Source organism: Mustelus asterias, chromosome 11 (genome assembly GCF_964213995.1).
Source record: "Mustelus asterias chromosome 11, sMusAst1.hap1.1, whole genome shotgun sequence".
NCBI classification, from domain to species: domain Eukaryota; kingdom Metazoa; phylum Chordata; class Chondrichthyes; order Carcharhiniformes; family Triakidae; genus Mustelus; species Mustelus asterias.
Genome location: NC_135811.1, coordinates 7,419,257 through 7,441,267, shown reverse-complemented (window position 1 = coordinate 7,441,267; position 22,011 = coordinate 7,419,257). Strand labels below are relative to the sequence as shown.

Below are 22,011 nucleotides of genomic sequence, written 5' to 3'. Positions count from 1 at the left end.
GGAGTTCAGACAAATGAGGGGGGAATCTCATAGAGATGTATAAAATTCTAACAGGACTAGACAGGGTAGATGCAGGGAGGATGTTCCCGATGGTGGGAGAGTCCAGAACCAGGGTCACAGTCTGTGGATTCTGGGTAGACCATTGAGGACAGAGGTGAGGAGACATTTCTTCACCCAAAGAGTGGTGAGCCTGTGGAATTCATTACCACAGGAAGTAGTTGATGCCAAAACATTGAATCATAGAATGCATTTTGGCCCATTGAGTCATAAAATTCCTACGGTGTAGAAGGAGGCCATTCAGCCCATCGAGTCTGCACTGACCACAATCCCAACCAGGGCCTATCCCTGTATCCCCACATATTTACCCTGCTCCTCCCCTGACACTCGGGACAATTTAGCATGGCCAATCCTGCACATCTTTGGACTGTGGGAGGAAACTGGAGCTCCCGGAGGAAACCCACGCAGACACAGGGAAAATGTGCAAACTCCACACAGACAGTGACCCGAGGCCGGAATTGAACCTGGGTCTCTGGTGCTGTGAGGCAGCAGTGCTGACCACTGTGCCACCGTGCCGCCCTAATGTATTCAAGAGGCGGCTGGATATAGCACTTGGGATGAATGGGACTAAAGGTTACGGGGAGAGAGCAGGATTAGGCTACTAAGTTGGACGATCAGCCATGATCGTGATGAATGGCGGAGCAGACTCGAAGGGCCGAATGGCCTCCTCCTGCTCCTAACTTCTATGTTTCTATGTTTATCAGTGAAATCAGGGAACAATTCTTTCACACAATTCTGAATCAGGCGCGCTCTCGACAACAACAAGAAGCTGCATTTATGTAGCGACTTCAAGAAAGTAAAGCATCACAATGCCCTTATCAAAAAGTGTTTGACACTGAACCACATATGGAGAGATTAGGACAACTTGTTCAGGTTTTAACATGGGTCTGGAAGAGCAAGCGGAAGGGGTAAAGCAATAGTGAGTGTTCGGAGGAAGAGTTCAGAGCCCAGATGGTTGAAGCCATAGCCACAAATAGTGAAGAGATTAAAATGAATGCGGCTCAGTCAGTCGGATTAGGGTAAGGGACTAAGATATTTTCTTCTGCTCTTAGCCAATGACTACTGCTGGATGAAAGTTCCCACAGTCAAATAACCACCTGGCTCCTATCCAGGCATGCCGGAAGAATGATACGTCTACAGGCCAGTGGGTTGAGTTGTTAGTTAGCATCATATTCCAGCAAGTGGCAAGTGAGCAGTGTAGTTGGCGGGTGGTGGGGGTGACCTGAGGAACTTGTGCCCAGCTGCCTGATCAGCGAGGGCCGCCTTTTGGCAAAGACAAGCCTCGGGATGTCTGAGAGGCGCTGCTTCCTCTGCACCATCTTCCCCAGTGATTTCAAACCAAAGGTTGGTGTGGCTGTTAATTATCGAGGAGCCACTCATTCTGTCACTGCAAAAAATCCGAGAGTCATAGAAACCCCCAGGGCAGAAGGAGGCCATTCGGCCCATCGAGTCTGCACCAACCACAATCCCACCCAATCCCTATCCCCATAACCCCACATATTTACCCTGCTAATCCCTCTACCCTACACATCTCAGGACACTAAGGGGCAATTTGGCATGGCCAATCAACCTAACCCGCACATCTTTGGACTGTGGGAGGAAACTGGAGCACCCGGAGGAAACCCACGCAGACACGGGGAGGACGTGCAGACTCCACACAGACAGTGACCCAAGCTGGGAATTGAACCCGGGTCCCTGGCACTGTGAGGCAGCAGTGCTAACCACTGTGCCACCGTGCCGCCCCAGGTAATGGCCAGCAACCCTATGTCATGGTATGAATAATGTGCACTTGAGAGGGATGTGCAGGGGGGGTGTCAAGAAGAGGTCAGTTGGCCCATCGAGTCTGCATCGGCTCTCTGACAGAGCACCTTACCCAGGCTCTGTCCGCCAGCCCTGTAACCCCACATATCTACCATGGCTAATCCACCTAACCCACACATCTTGGGACACTAAGGGGAAATTTAACATGGTCAACCCAACTAACCTACACACCCGGAGGAAACCCACGCAGACACGGGGAGGACGTGCAAACTCCGCACAGACAGTGACCCAAAGCTGGGCATTGAACCCGGGTCCCTGGCGCTGTGAGGCAGCAGCATTAACCACTGCGCCACCGTGTTGCCCCGCGCGCCCGTGGCAAACCTCAAGAATGGTTCTTTGCTCCCGATGAAAGTAGAGGATGAAAGAGATTGGAAAAAGATCAGGCACAAAGGGCGGAATTTTACCGTCCCACAGAATCGGAGCGAGCGAGGGGCGGACAATGGGAAGGTCCGTTGACCTCGGGCGGGATCTTACGGTTTCGGGACGAGCGAAGCTGGAAATTCCCGTCCTCAGAGTGACAGAAAGGGAAAGCGAGAGTGGAAAAAAAAAAGACAAGAAAACAGACCCCAAGAGCAGATGGATATACACACAGGAGAACTGAGGCACGCACAGGAGGGGGGCAATGAGCAAGGGAGACAGTCAAAACCAGAGACAATCGCGAGGCTGAGAGACACACACATGGGCTGTAGATAGAGCAGGAGAAAGACAGGGGCAAGCCAAACAGAAATAGAGAGAGAGGGGGAAAAAAAAAGGAAAGGGAATGAGAAACAAAAGCAGGGAGAGTGAGGGGCAGAGAGTGAAAGGGGAGAGATAAAGAGAAGTGAGGGAGAAGAGAAAACAAAAGGGGAAGAGAGAGATAAAGACAGGAGAGAGAGAGAGAGAACCGTGCCTGTAAAAAGCTGTGTCCGTACGGTGAGCTACAGAGCGAGGCAACTGCTGGAGTGATTGACAGTTTGCTCTGTGATTCATACACTCAGATTAACAGGACAAAGTCAGCCCACCAGCTGATTGGCTGCTGTGAAATCCTCCTGGCTTTGTGGGGAAGCCTACAGGGCCGGTTTTAGCTCTCGCAGGAGAGACAGCGAGGAGGAGGGAGCAGCTAAATACTGACACAGTCTGCCAGAGCTGAGTATGTGAGCGAGAGAGAGAGGGAGAGAGTGTGTGTGTGTGTGCAGTGTGTGTGTGTGTGAGTGCAGAGTACAGTTAGTCTATGCACCGCATGAGGTTAGCTCACATCCCAGGCAGCTAAGGAGAGCGTGCATCAAGCCAAGGAACGCAGAGAGGGAGAGAGAGAGAGAGCCAGTGCCACTATATCTCTCCCTTCCTTCAACATCCACCAAGTTGCTGAAATTTTGGGCAGTAGATTCTGTTGGAGACGCCCATCATTTGCCCACCTGGCCACGCCCTGCCACTCAAGGAGCTGATTGACCCCCCCCCCCCCCCCCCCCCCCCCGGGAGATAAGGAACGGGACTCAGGATTGACTTCAGTTCTTGTTTCTCACTTTCCGACCTCTGCGATCGAGATTCTGTGAGCAGGCGGGCGAGGTGGGCGCCCCGAAACACCTCGCTGAAGCTGAGGCCAGAGCTGGCGCGCTGACCATGCAGAAACTCTTAGCCGCGTTTCTCGGGCTGCTGCTGGCCGGCTCGCCGGTGCCCGGCCGGGGGGCCAGCGCCGAGGAGTACGAATACTACGGCTGGCAGTCGGACCACCTGCAGGGCGGGCGCTTCTACGCCAAGCAGCCACAGTGCGTGGACATCCCCAACGACCTGCGGCTCTGCCACAACATCGGCTACCGCAAGATGCGGGTGCCCAACCTGCTGGAGCACGACACCCTGCCCGAGATCAAGCAGCAAGCCAGCAGCTGGGTGCCCCTGCTCGCCAAGAGGTGCCACCCGGACACCCAGATCTTCCTCTGCTCCCTCTTCGCCCCCATCTGCCTGGACCGGCCCATTTACCCGTGCCGCTCGCTGTGTCAGGCCGTGCGCGATGGGTGCTCACCTGTCATGGAGTCCTTCGGCTTCCCCTGGCCAGAGATGCTGAGGTGTGACCGCTTCCCGCTTGACAACGACCTCTGCGTCTCGCTGCAGTCGCCTGGCAACCAGGCGACTCAACCACCAGGTAATGGGCAGCCAGAGGTGGTGGGAATTGGGGAGGGGGGAGGGGGGGGGGGGGGGGGTGGTGGGAAGGGGGGGGGTGTGGGAGGGGAGGGGGGGATCCAAGTGTTCACGGCTTGGGTATTTCATACCCCATCTTCAAAAAGAAACACAGTTTCGTGCTTTCATTATGGCAGCGATATTGCCTGGAAATCGTCAGAGATAGGTTATTAATGAGAACTTAATGTGGCAGATACGGAGCGAGAGAGAGAGAGAGAGAAACAGAGAGAAACAGAGAGAAGCAGCAGGATGCAGAGAGTAAGGGACAGAGGAAGAAAGAGGGGGGGGGGGCGAGCGGGACAGAAAGAGAAAGGGACAGAGAGAAAGAGAGTGAAATGGATAGAGAGAATTGAAGGGACGGGGAGAGGAAGAGCAAGAGAGAGAGAGAGTGATAAAGAGTTAGAGACAAAGGGAAAGACACAGAGTGAGAGGCACAGAGGGAGAAAGCGAGGGAGAGAGAGGGACTGGAACTAGGGACAGAGGAAGGTGGACAGCGAGAGAAAAGGAGATTGAGAGGGAACAGGGAGAGGCAGAAAAAAAGGGAAAGGGGAAATGAGACAGGAACTGAGAGAGAGCGAACGAGAGGGGCAGGGAGAGAGAGAGAGAGTGAGAGGGGGCAGGGAGAGAGACAGAGAAAGAGAGAAAGGGGGAAAGAGACAGGAACTGAGAGACAGTGAACGAGGGGGATTTGGAGGGAGAGTGGGAGGGACGGAGAGAGAGAGAGAAAGGGGGAAAGGGACAGGGAATGTGAGAGAATGAACAAGAGGGATATGGAGAGAGAGGGAGAGTGAGAGGGGGCAGGGAGGGAGAAAGAGAAAAAGGGGGAAAGAGACAGGAACTGAGAGAGAGTGAACGAGAGGGATATGGAGAGAGACAGTGACAACCAAAGTGGCATAGAGAGAGAGAGAGAGAGACAGGTAAACATTTATCTCGAGTGAACCACACTGATAAAGTGCCTTTCGTGATCTCAGGAGATCTCAAATATCCAGTCACTGTTGGATCAGGAGAGGTAATGCAGAGTTGGGAGCAGAGGAGGAGTGACAAAGGGAGAGAAAGTCTTCGAAAGGAGGTGGGGAGCAAAGGAAAGTGGACAGAGATAGAACAGCAAAAAGGGAGATAAGCAGATAGAAGAGACATGGAAAGGGAGCGTTGCAGAAGGAGAGAGGCTGAGGGAGGTGGGGGGGTGGGGGGGGGGGGGGGGAAGATACCAGAAATATGGGAAGAAAGGACCAGGGTGAGATATCAGGGAGGAAAGATAGACAGAGCGATTGAGTAAAGAGGGATGGATAGGCTGGCTGAAGGAGGGAAGGTAGAGAGTGAAAACGATGAGAGTTTCAGACTAAAAGTGTCTTTTATGTTTAACGGGTTCCTCTGATGTAATTGGGAAACTGGAGGATGGAAACTTGTGGCAATGCTGTGAAAATGTTGGTGCAACTCATTGAGGGGTGACTTGTTTTCATTTAGTCCCTCATTCCGTGTTTTTTATTATGTATGAATAAGTGATTTGTCAGGTAATGTTATCCTTCACTGAGAATCCTGCTTGCTGGAAGATTTGAGCGCAGTGGGACAACTTACCATAAATCCCCTAATAGACCGAATGGGTCTGGGGTCAGAGTGTCTCCCGGTTCAATTCTCCTCAGTACGGCGGTGGGGGTGGGGGGGGATAGGGGGTTTGGGGGGGGGGGGGGGGGGGCGGGGGGAGGGAGGTAAAGGTTCAGTGCGCTCGAGATGTCCCTCAGCCTCTACCACCCCCACACCCCTCCCCCAACCCCATGGGATACTCCGACGCATTCTCCTGCCCCCTAATCTCAAGGGATATTTGGCATCAATTGCATATTTGCCAGCTTCATGGGCAGAGGATTATACGGGGCAATCCAAATAGGGGAGTGGGCACCAGGGAGGGGATGGGGGGAGTCTTGTGGAGGTTGGTACAAAACCCACTAACTGGGTAAAGGATCCCTTTTGTTGGCGCATGCAGCTCTTAGTTGTTGGACCACACTTCATCCTGAAGCCTAGAATCATCGAATCATAGAATCCCTACAGTGCAGAAGGAGGCCATTTGGTCCATCGAGTCTGCACCAACAACCCTACCCAGGCCCAATCCCCGTAACTACACATCTTTACCCCGCTAATCCCCCCGACACTGAGGGGCAATTTAGCACGGCTAGTCAACCTATCTTACAAATCTTTGGAGTGAGGGAGGAAACCGGAGCATCCAGAGGAAACCCACGCAGACACGGGGAGAACGTGCAAACTCCACACAAGACAGTGAGCCGGGGCTGGAATTGAACCCGGGTCCCCGGCGCTGTGAGGCAGCAGTGTTAACCGCTGTGCCACCGTGCTGCCCACCGTGCCTATCTCCAGACCTGCTTAAGGGTTAGGTTTGTAGAGTGGCACAGTACAGAAGGAGGCTATTCAGCCCACCATTCCTGTACTGGGGCTCTGAACGAGTTATCCAATTTGTCCCGCTCCCCCTGCTTTTTCACCATAGCCTTGCCGATTTGAACCTGTCAGTGTTTATCCAGCTTTCTATTGACTTTACCTCCACTGCCCATTCATGGAATGCAGACCAGATTATTTAAATAAAAGTTAAAAATATCTTTCCTCGTCTCCCTCCTGGCTTATTAACTGATTGCCCTAACCCTCTAAGTTGACGGTGCGGTGTGGTACAGAACATTGAGGAGAATTTGGGGGATTGACAGAATGATTGGTAGGCCGAGGGAATTGTACTCTCTGGGATCCGTTCTGTGCCCTTCTTGTCTTGTGACCTGGTAATCAGCAATACAGCGCAGCCGGATTGTTCTAGAAACTTCAACAGATCGGATTAAAAGAAAATCTACTGAAGTGCCAGAAAAAAACGGCTCAAAACAGTTTTGCCTTGACACGTATTCCCGAAAGACATGGTGTCATGTGATTAACCTTTCAACCCCTGGCTTTCTGGTGGGTTGGGGGCAGGGGGGTTGCAGGGGGGGTGGGGAGAGGGGTGGGGGGAGAGAGGGGGATGCAGGTGGGGGGGGGGGGAGGGGGGGGGAGAGAGGGGGGATGAATTATTTTACCAGTTAAATATTTTAACAGAAACCTACTTTCGAAGCCCTTGCCAGAAATAAATCTGTATACCACTAGCTGGAATACTTGTGCTACATTTATCAAAAGAGTTAGATTCCTCGAATTTTACAACACCACAGGAGGCCATTCAGCCCATTATGCTGATACTGGCTCTTTGAAGGATTTGTTCCACTTCCTTGCAATTTCCCTGATTTCTTCAAAATGTTATATTTCATGTGGATGGGAATGCTTTACTGAAAATTCAACATTTGGTAGTGTTGGGGTTAAACTGAAATGAAAAAAGTCACAAAGCATCTCCACTTTCAATCGAGTGTCCCTGTGTGTATGTGTGTCTATGTGGATGAGTGTGTTGGTGTGAGTGTGTGTGTGTGATGTGAGAGTGTGTGTGGGTGGGTGTATGGGTGTGTGTGTGTATATGTGTGTGTGTTCCTGCTATGTATGTGTGTGCATCTTTGGGTGTGTGAGTGTGGTGTGTGTGTGTGTGAATTTGTGTGGATGTATTTGTGTGTACCTGTTATGTGTGTGTTTGTGTCTTTGAGTGTGTGTGTGTGTGGGTATATGTGTGTGTGTGTATGTGAGTGTGTGACTGTGAGTATGTGAGTGTGTGTATGTGTGTGAGCGTGGGTGAGTGTGTGTGAGTGTATGAATGTGTGTGTGTGTGTGTGTTAGTGTGTGTGTATAAGTGTGAGTGTGTGCGAGTGTGTGTGTGTACGTGTGTGTGTGAGTGTGAGTGTGTGTGAGTGTGTGTGAGTGTGTGTGTGTGTGCATGTGTGAGTGTGTGTGTGAGTGTGTGTGTGTGTGAGTGTGTGTGTGTGTGAGTGTGTGTACGTATGAGTGTGCGTGTGTGTGAGTGTGTGTACGTGAGTATGAGTGTGCGTGTGTGAGTGTGTGTGAGTGTGTGTGTGTGTGTGTGTATGTGAGTGTGAGTGTGTGTGTGAGTGTGTGCGTGCGAGTGTGTGTGTGTGTGTTAGTGTGTGTGTATAAGTGTGAGTGTGTGCGTGTGTGAGTGTGTGTGTGAGTGTGTGTGTGAGTGTGTGTGCGTGCGTGAGTATGAGTGTGCGTGTGTGAGTGTGCGTGTGTGAGTGTGAGTGTGCGTGTGTGAGTGTGTGTGTGTGTTAGTGTGTGTGTATAAGTGTGAGTGTGTGCGTGTGTGAGTGTGTGCGTGTGTATGTGAGTGTGTGTGAGTGTGTGTGAGTGTGTGTGAGTGTGTGTGTGTATGTGCATGTGTGTGTGTGAGTGTGTGTGTGAGTGTGTGTGTGAGTGTGTGTGTGAGTGTGTGTGTGAGTGAGTGTGCGTGAGTGTATGTGTGAGTGTGTGTGTGTGTGTGTGTGTGAGTGTGTGTGAGTGTGTGTGTGAGTGTGTGTGAGTGTGTGAGTGTGTGTGTGAGTGAGTGTGTGTGAGTGTGTGTGAGTATGTGTGTGCGTGAGTGTGTGTGTGTGTGTGAGTGTGTGTGTGCGTGAGTGAGAGTGTGTGTGTGTGCGTGTGTGAGTGTGTGTGTGTTGTGAGTGTGTGTGTGAGTATGTGGGTGTGTGTGTGTGTGTTGTGAGTGTGTGTGTGAGAGTGTGTTGTGAGTGTGTGAGTATGTGAGTGTGTGTTTGTGTGTTTGTGTGTGTGTGTGTGTGTGTGTGTGTATGAGTGAGTATGTGTGTGAGAGTGAGTGTGTGCCTGTGTAGAATACTATTCTGTTGATGCACTGGCGCAGCCAGGGTGAAGATCCCAGATAAGTGCATGAGCTAATCCGAGTGGATATCCCAGAGCCTGTCCAGCGACTGGTTCTCCCCGTGTAACAGACACACTCTCATTGACACAGTCTGTGCCAGGAGTCTCCGACGGTAACAAGCACAGCCCGCCTTTAAATTGCCCAGCTCTGTCCCAGCTCTCTCCAGCCACACCGGACAGAAATGTTGCTTAATCTCCAGCACAAAGGGAGAATGCTGTCAAAACAAACCCTTCTCCGTTTCCCTCAATATCTCCACCTCTGCATCGGAAAGTGAGAGCCACGCACAGTCACAGCTTCACAACTGAAAGCTTTCTAAAATTCAAGTTCCTGTCCCAGTTGCTGAAGAGATGCAGAGGAAATTTGTCGGTACATCAGCGGAATGTTACATGGATACAATTCAATATGATTAGAGCTGTAAATATTAATCAAATCAGAATGGAAACAAGCTAAGAGTCCCCTCTTTATAGCGGCGGGCTTGTGGAGAGCCCAGTCTGGTTTTCCAGTCACTCTAACATACCGAGGGATTGTTAGACAATCAGACGCTGATCTGTCCAGTTCACCCATGTCGATTGTCATTTCCCTCGATGTTAAAGTACACATCTTGTTTCAAAATGCCCCCATTAGCCTCACCCCCCTCCCTATCCCCATGATCTCTTGAATTCAGGGACCCGGGTTCAATTCCAGCCTTGGGTGACTGTGCGGAGTCTGCATGTTCTCCCTGTGTCTGCGTGGGTTTCCTCCGGATGCTCCGGTTTCCTCCCACAGTCCAATAGGTTGACCTATCTGTTTGAAAACTGGCGCACCCACAGCAAGGGGGAGATAGAGATAGAGAAAGCGAGTTGAGACTTGATCCAAGAAGCTTGAAAGTTTCTACCCCTTCCTTGTCACATGGGGGTGGATAGAACCATCGAATCCCCACAGTGCAGAAGGAGGCCATTTGGCCCATCGAGTCTGCACTGACTCTCCGAAAGAACATCCCACCCAGGCCCTCCCCTTCACCCTATCCCCATAACCCTATACATTTAACATGGCCAATCCACCTAACCTACACATCTTTGGAATGTGGGAGGAAACCGGGGCACCCGGAGGAAACCCATGCAGACACGGGGAGAACGTGCAAACTCCACACAGACAGTGACTCAAGCTGGGAATCGAACCCAGGTCCCTGGCATTGTGAGGCAGCAGTGCTAACCATCGTGTCACCCCATGTTGATTCAGAATCAACCACTTGATCCATTCCTCTGTGTTTTCCTTCCTCTGGATGTCCTGCTTCAATAAAAAGCATCGCCCCAACAACCATTTTGAGGGAACCACTGGCATTTCCGAAACTCTTATTAACATTGCTCAGCAACATCCCAAACCTTTCATGTCCAACTGGTTATTTTACAGTGTTGTGACTGTGGTTACGTGGTCAGCCATTCCAAGCACAACAACATCTCAAGATATATGGGCGGCACGGTGGCACAGTGGTTAGCACTGCTGCCTCACAGCGCCAGGGACCCGGGTTCAATCCCAGCCTTGGGTGACTGTGCGGAGTTTGTATGTTCTCCCTGTGTCTGCGTGGGTTTCCTCCGGGTGCTGCGGTTTCCTCCCACAGTCCAAAGATGTGCGCGTTAGGTTGGCTGGCCATGCCAAATTGACCCTTAGTGTCAGGGGGTTAGTGGTGTAAATAAGTGTGGTTATGGGGATAGGGCCTGGGTGGGATTGTGGTTGGTGCAGACTTGATGGGCCGAATGGCCTATTTCTGTGCTATAGGGCTTCTATGATTCGATGATTGATTGAGCTGAATGGTGTTACTTTTATTGGCCTTGTTTGAGTACGGAGTACAGTGTAGGACATCTTAACCCACTGAAAGAAGGAAGCAAGGACATAAGTTAGACTTCTTATCCGAACCTCTAACAGTGTGGCACCCCCTCAGTACGGCACTGGGAGCAACTGCCTAGACTGTGGAGTGGGACTTTTAATCTTCTGACCCAGTGCGTGAGTGTCACCAACTGAGTCAAAACTTACACCAAACTACACCCAGGCGACTCAAGAAAGGAAGTTGGTGAGAAACCTGAGAATTACGTGAACCCTGGAATGGAGTTAGGATGAGATGGAAATCAGCCGTGAATGGCGGAGCGAGCTGGAAGGGCTCAATTGCCTCCTCTCGCTCCTAATTCCTATGTTCCTCCACAGACTGCGGCTCAAGAAGACGGCTCACCAACAACGTCTTAAGGGCAGTTAGGGAATGAGGATTAAATGCTGCTCTTACCATTGATGAGGACAACCTGAGAAATAGTTTCAGAATCCATAGAATCCCTACCGTGCAGAAGGAGGCCATTCGACCCATTGAGCCTGCACTGACCACAATCCCACCAGGGCCCTATCCCCATGCATTTACCCTGGCTAGTCCCCCTGACACTAGGGCCAATTTATCATGGCCAATCCACCTAACCCGCACACCTTTGGAATGTGGGAGGAAACCGGAGCACCCGGAGGAAACCCACGCAGACAGGGAGAGAATGTGCAAACTCCACACAGACAGTGACCCGAGTTGAGAATCGAACCCTGGTCCCTGGTGATGTGAGGCAGTAGTGCTAACCACTGTGCCACCGTGCCTTCCCAAAATGAGCACAATATCCCTGATTTCCCATCAATGATTGCACATTTGCACAATCAAACAGAATTCATTGCATCAATGGGGCAGAGGCGAATGGGGAAGGGCAAGGAACAATTTCCATATAAAGTTCCCCTGCAGTCACCGTCCTGGCTTGGAGCTTTCGCTGCTCCTTCACTGTCACTGGGTCAAAATCCTGGAACTCCCTCCCTACACTACACAAACTGGAGTGGTTCAGGAAGGTGGATCATTGCCAGCTTCCCAAGGGTAATTATTGATGGGTAATTATTTCCATATGGCGGGGGAAGCAGTTACAGTTTGATGTTGAGGTTAATAATCCATTCAATAACTTCAGCTCCCTCAATGTGAATGGTTGAGATGCCATCGGGAACAGCTCTCTCAGAGAAGAACTTCAGTGTTTGGCCAATGGTCTGACTTAGATTGGCCACAGTCTCATCTTGATCAGTTCCTCATGTTCCACTTGTGGAGCAAGTGGCCACATCTTCCCCGTCCCGTCTTCAAGTGGTTGAGGGTGGTCCAGATCTTCTGTGAACGTTTGACACAGCACTTGGGACGAATGGGATCAAAGGTTATGGGGAGAAAGCAGGATTAGGCTACTGAGTTGGATGATCAGCCATGATCGTGACGAATGGCGGAGCAGGTTCGAAGGGCCAAATGGCCTCCTCCTGCTCCTATCCTCTATGTTTCTATGAAACCCAAGACTGTACCACTCGGGCCAGTTACCAGGTTGCAGTTGGTGATAAAGAACAGAGAACAAAGAACAATACAGCACAGGAACAGGCCCTTCGGCCCTCCAAGCCCGCGCCGCTCCCTGGTCCAAACTAGACCATTCTTTTGTATCCCTCCATTCCCACTCCGTTCATGTGGCTATCTGGAGAAGTCTTAAACCTTCCCAGTGATGTTTGCAATCAACTCGGAGGTGTACCACCAAGGGATGGGGCTGCCGCCACTTTGTCGGGTGTGGAGTACATTCTAGTAGGGGACTACGGGATTTCAGGTGAGAGCATCTTTTTGAGGTGCTGTGCCAAAGAGTGGTGTTCTTTGACGGGGCTTGTTTCCCTCATGGACATCAGGAGGTTCAATACGTGCCAGCACAGGAAGCCATTCAAACTGTTATTGGTCTCAACATCCCAGGAATAATCCTCATGGCTTCCCGGAAGTGGATGATGACCACATCTGCGTGGTGGCACGAGAGACAGGAGGAGCAGCAGGGCTCCGCTGTTGAGTTGACTGGGGTGGGTGAAGCAGTGAGTTGGTTCCAGGTGGTACCCGCCAGTTTCTGTATGAGATTCACTCTCGTCTTGACCTTGTCTCTGGTGTTCCAGAGATGCTGCCAGGAATGAGGGTGGGGTGGGTGGTGGGGAAGGGGGAGGAGTGGTGGGGAAGGCGGGCAGTCAGTGTATGATCAGGAGTGATTCCAAGTTATTTTGATGTTGGATCATGAGTGAACGGTCATTCGCAGCACTGGACACAAAGTTCTTCGCTGGCCATTGAGATGTCCAGGTGCAAAGCTGAAACAGCCGTCTTGTCAGGGTTGGGAGAAGTCTCCATTTTATGAAATACTTCCAGAGAACATAGATATTCAGTGAGTTAAAAGCAAAATACTGCGGATGCTGGAATCTAAAACAAAAACAGAAAATGCTGGAACATCTCAGCAGGTCTGACAGCATCTGTGGGCAGAGAATAGAGCCAACGTTTTGAGTTTGGATGACCTTTCAGACCAAGGGTCACCTAGACTCGAAACATTGGCTCTATTCTCTCCCCACAGATGCTATTAGACCTGCTGAGATTTTCCAGCATTTTCTGTTTATCTTCAGTGAGTGTTTTTTCAACGTCCTGGAGTTCTTTAGCCATGAAAATCAGCGATGAGCTGTCAGTTTAGGTGAAGAGTTGAGACATTGTGGGAGGGAGATTACTAATCTATATGTTGAAGGGAGTGGGTACAAGAGGACTGACCCCCGAGGGAGCCACTTCTGCTCAAGCACAGACAGCTGGTTTCATCTCCAAAAGCCCCAGGGAATTGCCGGTTTCTGACCAGGAAGTTGGCTGGTTGTAGGGTTTTCACCGGGCAGCTGGTGGGCAGTGAATGCCAACCTTGCCAATGAATTTCACATCACACAAAACCCACGACGAAGGAAGGGTTAACTGCTTTTTCTCTCTGTGGCAAATACATCAACTTTGTTTTGGTAATGTTTTTCTTTGTGTTAGTGGCAAGATGTAATAAAAATGTTCTTGCAGCAAAACAGATGTTGGGATGTATGCAGAGCAGTGGACCCCACTGTCCTCAGTCAGCCAGGAGAACTGCCTCTCAGAAACTAGTACAGTCAATAGGTGCAGGTTAAAGCCAAAAGAAACCGCCTCCGATCGGAGAGTCATTGAGGTTTACAGCATGGAAACAGGCCCTTCAGCCCAACTTGTCCATGCTGCCCTTTTTTTTTAACGACTAAGCTAGTCCCAATTGCCCGCGTTTGGCCCATATCCCTCGATAGCCATCTTATCCATGTAACTGTCTAGACGCTTTTTAAAAGACAAAATTGTACCCGCCTTGCGGTTGTATAGAACGTTGGTTCGGCCGCATTTGGAATACTGCGCCCAGTTCTGGTCGCCACACTACCAGAAGGACGTGGAGGCTTTAGAGAGAGTGCAGAGGAGGTTTACCAGGATGTTGCCTGGTATGGAAGGGCTTAGTTATGAGGAGAGATTGGGTAAACTGGGGTTGTTCTCACTGGAAAGACGGAGGATGAGGGGTGACCTAATAGAGGTGTACAAAATTATGAAAGGCATAGATAGGGTGAACAGTGGGAAGCTTTTTCCCAGATCGGTGGTGACGTTCACGAGGGGTCATAGGTTCAAGGTGAGGGGGGGGAGGTTTAACACAGATATCAGAAGAACGTATTTTACACAGAGGGTGGTGGGGGCCTGGAATGCGCTGCCGGGCAAGGTGGTGGAGGCGGACACACTGGGAATGTTTAAGACTTATCTAGATAGCCACATGAACAGACTGGGAATGGAGGCATACAAAAGAATGGTCGAGTTTGAACCAGGGAGTGGCACGGGCTTGGAGGGCCGAAGGGCCTGTTCCTGTGCTGTATTGTTCTTTGTTCTTTGTTCTATGTTCTACTACTACCTCTGGCAGCTTGTTCCAGACACTCACCACCCTCTGTGTGAAAAAATTGCCCCTTTGGACCCTTTTGTATCTCTCCCCTCTCACTTTAAACCTATGCCCTCTAGTTTTAGACTCCCCTACCTTTGGGAAAAGATACTGATTATCTAGCTGATCTATGCCCCTCATTATTTTATAGATCCACACATCTAACATTGATTTCCCTCCCCCACCAACCTCACTCCCTCACTTTCAAAGGTTTCAGTTCACCACTCATAAACCCTTCATTAAAAGTGAGTTCTCGTTAACATTATTTCAAAACATTCACCTCATGCCCTCACTGATGCACACTGCGCTGCCACCCCCACCCGTAACACCCCATCTCACACCCCTTCAAAGGTGGAAAAAGAACGAATTAAAGACTTGAACCTCCCTTTTTTCATGACCTCCGGACATTCCAAATCACCTTACAGTAAGTGTAGTCGCCATGGGAACTGAAGCAGTCAGTTTGTGCACAGCAAGCTCAAACAGCCATGAGATAACGGGCCATTCTGTGAATTGAGAGTGTGGTAAACCACTGTTAAGCTATTGCCTGTGTGTATGTGTGACATGCCTGGACACGCCCCTGCCGGCCCTGCCTGAGACTCCTCCCCCCCTGGTCCAGGTATAAAGGGACTGCTCCCAACACCCCTGCCTCAGTCGCCGGACCAGTTCATCAGCATGGGTGTGCTCCAAGTCTTTTGTGAATAAAAGTCTATTTGTTCTTGCGTACTAGCTAGTTGTCGCATAATTGATAGTGCATCAGAGAGGTTCAGTGGAAAGTGAGTTGAATGACAGAGTGGTGATCAGAATGGTGCCTAGCTGGAGTTGCATTAACCACATGATCAGTGTTAGATCGGAAAATCCAACAAGGCTTCCGCTCCAGACTGGAGACAATGCTGTCTGCTGGGAGTGCCAATGTCGGGGAAAGCCTTGATCGCACTTATTGGTGCTGGACCCCCACAATCATCACCCGCAGACACCCTACTCAACCCCGCAGACACCCTACTCAACCCCACCCACACCCCCCCCCCCCCCCGATCTCCCACACACATCACCCACCCACACCCTATCCACCCTACACACCCAGCCCGCCCACCTCCCACACACATCACCCACCCACAAACATCACCCACCCCCACCCTACTCCCCCCACACAAGTATCACCCACGGAGACCCTACTCAACCCCACCCACACCCCACCCACCTCCCACACACACCACCCACCCACAAACATCACCCACCCCCACCCTACTTCCCCTCACACAAGTATCACCCACAGACACCCTACTCAACCCCACCCACACACTACTCACCCCCCCCCCCCCCCACAAACATCAGCCACCCACATCCAACTCGCCCTCACCCCTCTCCCAACCCACCCCCTCACCCGAATCACCCCCCCACAACTCACCCCTGGCTCAACCTTGTCTGTACACTGACCCCTGAGTTGACCTCCGCTTGCCCTGCCTAGACCCCCCCTCCCTCACATGCAGCAATTTGAATTCAGTTCAGCCACAGTTTGACTGGTTGGTGGCTAAACCTGGGATCTGATACTTTGGGACGTGGGGTTTGAACTGACACAGTAAACGCTGCCTTCCTCTTTCTGTCACCCAATTGCCTGCTCCGATATCCACAACATCTTTTCACAAGATAAAGGAAGTCGTAAATAGAAACATAGAAAATAGGGGCAGCAGTGCTAACCACTGTGCCACTGTCCCGCCCTTGATAGAAACTGAGTTTTCTGCAGAGTATAGTTTTAAGAAGCAAATCATTCTGATTGGTTTGCTGTTTCGAATTCCCATTTTCTTCTTCAGAGATCTCAAGGCACTGTTCTGGGTGAACTGTGACGAGGATGCAGAGATCCTTCAGGATGATCTGGACAGGTTGGGTGAGTGGGCAAATCAATGGCAGATGCAGTAAAATTTGGATAAATGTGAGGTTATTCACTTTGGAAGCAAAAGCAAGAAGGCAGATTACTACCTGAGTGGGTGTAAATTGGGAGAGGGGAGTGTGCAGCGGGACCTGGGTGTCCTTGTGCACCAGTCACTGAAGGTAAGCATACAGGTGCAGCAGGCGGTAAAGAAGGCAAATGGTATGCTGGCCTTCATTGCGAGAGGTTTCGAGTACAGGAGCAGGGATGTGTTGTTGTAATTACAGTAAGAGTTTTAACAACACCAGATTAAAGTCCAACAGGTTTATTTGGTAGCAAATACCATAAGCTTTCGGAGTACTGCTCCTTCGTCAGATGGAGTGGAAATCTGCTCTCAAACAGGGCACAGAGACACAAAATCAAGTTACAGAATACTGATTAGAATGCGGATCCCTACAGCCAGCCAGGTCTTAAAGATACAGACAATGTGAGTGGAGGGAGCATTAAGCACAGGTTAAAGAGATGTGTATTGTCTCCAGACAGGACAGCCAGTGAGATTCTGCAAGTCCAGGAGGCAAGCTGTGGGGGTTACTGATAGTGTGACATAAATCCAACATCCCAGTTTAGGCCGTCCTCATGTGTGCGGAACTTGGCTATCAGTTTCTGCTCAGCGACTCTGCGCTGTCGTGTGTCGTGAAGGCCGCCTTGGAGAACGCTTACCCGAAGATCAGAGGCTGAATGCCCGTGACCGCTGAAGTGCTCCCCCACAGGAAGAGAACAGTCTTGCCTGGTGATTGTCAAGCGGTGTTCATTCATCCGTTGTCGTAGCATCTGCATGGTTTCCCCAATGTACCATGCCTCATTGTTGCAATTATACAGGGTCTTGGTGAGGCCACACCTAGAGTATTGTGTGCAGTTTTGGTCTACTTTTCTGAGGAAGAATGTTCTTTCTCTCGGGGGAGTGCAGCGAAGGTTTACCAGGCTGATTCCGGGGATGGCAGGACTGATGTATGAGGAGAGATTGACTAGGTTAAGATTGTTTCTGCAGGAGTTCAGACAAATGAGGGGGCATCTCAGAGACTTATAAAATTTTAACAGGGCTAGACAGGGTAGATGCGGGAAGGATGTTCCTGATGGTGGGGGAGTCCAGAACCAGGGGTCACAGTCTGACGATACAGGGTAGGCCGTTTAGGATGGAAATGAGGAGACACTTCATCTCCCAAAGAGTGGGGAGCCTGTGGAATTCATTATCACAGGAAGTAGTTGGTGCCAAAACATTGAGTGTATTCAAGAGGCGGCTGGATATAGCACTTGGGACGAATGGGATCAAAGGTTATGAGGAGAAAGCAGGATTAGGCTATTGAGTTGGATGATCAGCCATGATCGTGATGAATGGTGGAGCAGGCTCGAAGGGCCGAATGGCCTCATCCCGCTCCTATCTTCTATGTTTCTATGTTTCTATCTTTGAGAAACCTCGGTGAAAGTTCAAGGTTCATAGTGCAGGGCACCAGCCAGATTGAAAAGATTAAAAAGAGAAGGTGAGTTAAATCAAGATGGAATGGATGCTGAGCTTGGGCCGCAGTGGACAGTAAGCTTTAAGAAGGGAAGCCCAGGGAGGAATGGGCTTTGAGGGGCCAGTTTATAGTTTAAAAGTTTTAGAAGTTTATTTATTAGTGTCACAAGTAGGCTTACATTTACACTAGTGTAATATGGGAAATCTGGCAACCAATAGGGATATGGTAGCATTATTTATATTACTGGACAAGTAATCCAGAGACATGAGTTCGAATCCCACCCAGACAGCTGGGAGAATCGAAATTCAGTCCCTGAATTAAAGTTTTAAAGTTTATTTATTAGTTTCACAAGTAGGCTTACACTGCAATGAAGTTACTGTGAAAATCCCCGAGTCACCACTCTCTGGTGTCTGTTGGGGTACACTGAGGGAGAATTTAGCACGGCCAATACACCTAACCAGCACGTCTTTCGGATTCTGGGAGGAAACCGGAGCACCCAGAGGAAACCCACGCAAACACGGGGAGAACACAGGGCAGTACGGTGGCGCAGTGGTTAACACTGCTGCCTCACATTTCCAGCGACCCGGTTTCGATTCCTGGCTTGGGCCACTGTCTGTGCGGAGTCTGCACATTCTCCCCGTGTCTGCATGGGTTTCCTCCGGGCGCTCCAGTTTCCTCCCACAGTCCAAAGATGTGCAGGTTAGGTGCATTGGCCATGCTAAATTGCCCCTTGGTGTCCCAGGATGCGTAGGTTAGAGGGATTAGCGGGGTAAATATGTGGGGTTACGGGGATAGGGCCTGGGTGGGATTGTTGTTGGTGCAGGCTCGATGGGCCGAATGGGTTCCTTCTGCACTGTAAGCTTTCTGTGAATGTGCAGACTCTGCACAGTAACCCAAGCCGGGAATCGAACCTGGGTCCCTGGCGCTGGGAGGCAGCAGTGGTGGCTGAGGTGGTGATTTGACAAGTCTTGGTATCAGCACAGTGAGGGCTGTTGGAGTGTGTCTCATTGTCAGAAAGCTGAAGGTGGGTGTCTTTATAAACAGAGTGGTTCAGTTTAGTTCCAGTCAGATGCTGCGGCATCTACAAGCAAATTGGATATTTTAGTATGAGTGAGTCTTAGAGAAATGATTGAGTGACCATTTACCGGGACTGAGGGATTCATTCTCTTGGGCGGATGGGAGGACAAAAGTGACAGGTTTTAACAGCTCCTCAGCTTCCCCTCACGGGCCTCGTGGTTCGCTTGTTGACTCCTTGAGGTAAAATAGAAGCAAAAGGCAAGAACATTGGAAATAAGAGTGTGAGAGGCCGGACTGGGCTGATTGGGGTCCCACCTTCCCACACTATCCCCCATATCCCTTAGAATCTGAGAATTTATCCGTCTCTGACTTGAATCTACTCAATCTCTGAGCATCGTCATTCCTCTGGGATAGTGAATTCCAAAGACTCACAACCCTCGGGAAGACATTTCTCCTTAGTTCTGTCTTAAGTGGTCAATCCCTTATCCTCATATTCTGAATCCGTGTCCAGGATTTCCCAGAGAGAGAGGGAAACATTCACCCAGCACCTTTGCTTCAGATTTTTATGTTTCAGTGAGATCAGCTGTAGAGTACAGGCCCGATCTACTCAATCCCTCCTCATTGGATAATCTCCTCACGCCAGGAATCAGTCTAGTAAACTCACATTGCATCCCCTCGAAGGTACCTTTATTCTTCCTTAGGTTCCCCTGTCTCAACTTGAAGCAAATCCCTTTCTACTCTCTCTTTATATTAGCCCCAGTCAAACAATATCTTGATTTTAAAATTTCTTCATGGCTCCCCTCCTTCCTGGTCTCTGTAATTTCCCCCAGACCCACACCGCTCAGAGATGTCTGCACTCCTCGAACTCTGCTCTCTTGTAGACTCCTCACCCACCATTGATGGTGGTGCCTTCAGTTCCATGAGTGTGTGAGTTTGTGTATGTGCATATGCGTGTGTGTTTGTGTATGAGGGTGTGTGTGAGTGAGTGTGTGAGTGAGTGAGTGTGTTTGTGTGTTTATGTGTATGAGAAGGTGTATGTATTTGTGTATGACAGTGTGTGTGTGTGAGTGCATGTGTGTGTAGTTTGTGTGTGAGAAGGTGTGTATGAGAGAGTGTGTGTGTATGAGAGTGTGTGTGTGCATATGTGTTTGTGTATGCGAGTGAGTGTGTGTGTGTATGTGTAAGTGAGTGTGTATGAGAGGGTGTGTGTGTGTGAGTGAGTGTGTGTGTGTGAGTGAGTGTGTGTGTATGTGTAAGTGAGTGTGTATGAGAGGGTGTGTGTGTGTGAGTGAGTGTGTGTGTATGTGTGAGTGAGTGTGTGTGAGTGAGTGTGTGTGTATGAGAGGGTGTGTGTGCGTGTGTTTGAGAGGGTGTGTGTGCGTGTGTTTGAGAGGGTGTGTGTGCACGTGTGTGCACGTGTGTTTGTGTATGACAGTGTGTGTGTGTGTGTGTGTTTGAAAGGGTGCGTGTGCGTGTGTTTGAGAGGGTGTGTGTGTGTGTGCACGTGTGTTTGTGTATGACAGTGTGTGTGTGTGTGGCATGTGTGATGTGAGTGCTTGTGAGAGTGAGAGTGTGTGTGTGTGAAGTTATTGGAAAAGATGTAAAATGTGCATGAAAACAGGAAACCTGTTTAAAGACTCCACAAGAATCATTCTGCAACATTCCACCCGCCGGTCTAAATCACACTCCCTCACCGGCTCCAACTCAGCTACGTTTCCATTAGTTTGCTGCCCCCAACATTCTGAAATCACCATCCACTTGGAAATTCTCTCAGTCCGCCAACGTGATCCAACTTCTCCTGTGTATTGTGCTTGGGCTGTGGTTTTCTGTCCTGTCAGTCCAGCTTCCTGTACATTATCCCTCCCTGCAGCACTGCTGTAAACTCTTTCATTCATCCCAATCTCCCTCTGCTTTATTATTTATTCTTCCATGGAAGGTGAGCGCCACCGGCAAGACCAACATTTTCATTCCCTGTCCCTGATTGCCCTTGAGAAGGTGCTGATGAGCTGCCTTGATGAACTGCTGCAGTCCGCGAGATGCAGGTACAGACTAATACAACTCGGCTATTGTGCTATTGGCCATTTCACAGAGCAGTTAAAGACAATCGATATCACTGAATGTCTGGAGTCCCTGACAGACATTAGTGAATCAGTTTGGTTTTTACAGCAGCCTGGGAGCTTTATGTCACCCAATTGCTCAGAGTAAGACTAGCTTTCAATTCTGGATTTGTTAATTAATTCTCCCAGCTGCCACAGTGGGATTTGAAGTTGTGTCTTCAGGGCACGGTGGGTTAGCGCTGCTGCCTCACAGCGCCAAGGACCCGGGTTCGATTCCCGGCTTGGGTCACTGTCTGGGTGGAGTTTGCACATTCATAGAATCATGGAATCCCCACAGTGCAGAAGGAGGCCATTTGGCCCATCGAGTCTGCACTGATCCCACCCAACCCCTATCCCCATATTTACCCTAGCTAGTCCCCCTAACACTAAGTGGCAATTTAGCATGGCGAATCAACCTGACCCGCACAACTTTGGACTGTGGGAGGAAACTGGAGCACCCGGAAGAAACCCACGCAGACACGGGGAGAATGTGCTAACTCCACACAAGCCGGGAATCGAACCCAGATCACTGACGCTGGGAGGCAGCGGTGCTAACCACTATGTTACCGTGCCACCCACGTGCTCTCTGCGTCTGCGTGGGTTTCCTCCGGGTGCTCCGGTTTCCTACCACACTCCAAAGATGTGCGGGTTAGGTGGATTGGCCATGCTAAATTGCCCCTTAGTGTCTCAAGATGGGACATATATATTTAGCATATATGCACGCACACACCCCCTCATATACACTGTTAGGAGAATTTGCGGGGCAAATGCATGGGGTTACAGAAAAGAGCATGGGTGGGGCCCTTTGTCAGAGAGTTGGTGCAGACTCAATGCCAAATGGACTCCTTCTGCACTGTGGTCACTCTATGGTTTTAAGAGTCCAAATCTCTACGTTATCAGTCCAGTAATGTTAACACCACACTGCCGTACC

General features: G+C 50.2%; 1 protein-coding gene across 1 annotated transcript in view; it reads left to right on the top strand.

Moving 5' to 3' along the window:
• The first annotated feature begins 2,941 nt into the window (after positions 1-2,941).
• The window catches only part of sfrp5 (secreted frizzled-related protein 5), a 98,254-nt gene continuing 79,184 nt past the window's right edge, over positions 2,942-22,011 (top strand). The window contains exon 1 of the mRNA XM_078223101.1: positions 2,942-3,997. Within this exon, the coding sequence (XP_078079227.1) occupies positions 3,478-3,997 (520 nt within the window). The 5' untranslated portion in view covers positions 2,942-3,477. The remainder of the gene's footprint in view (positions 3,998-22,011) is intronic.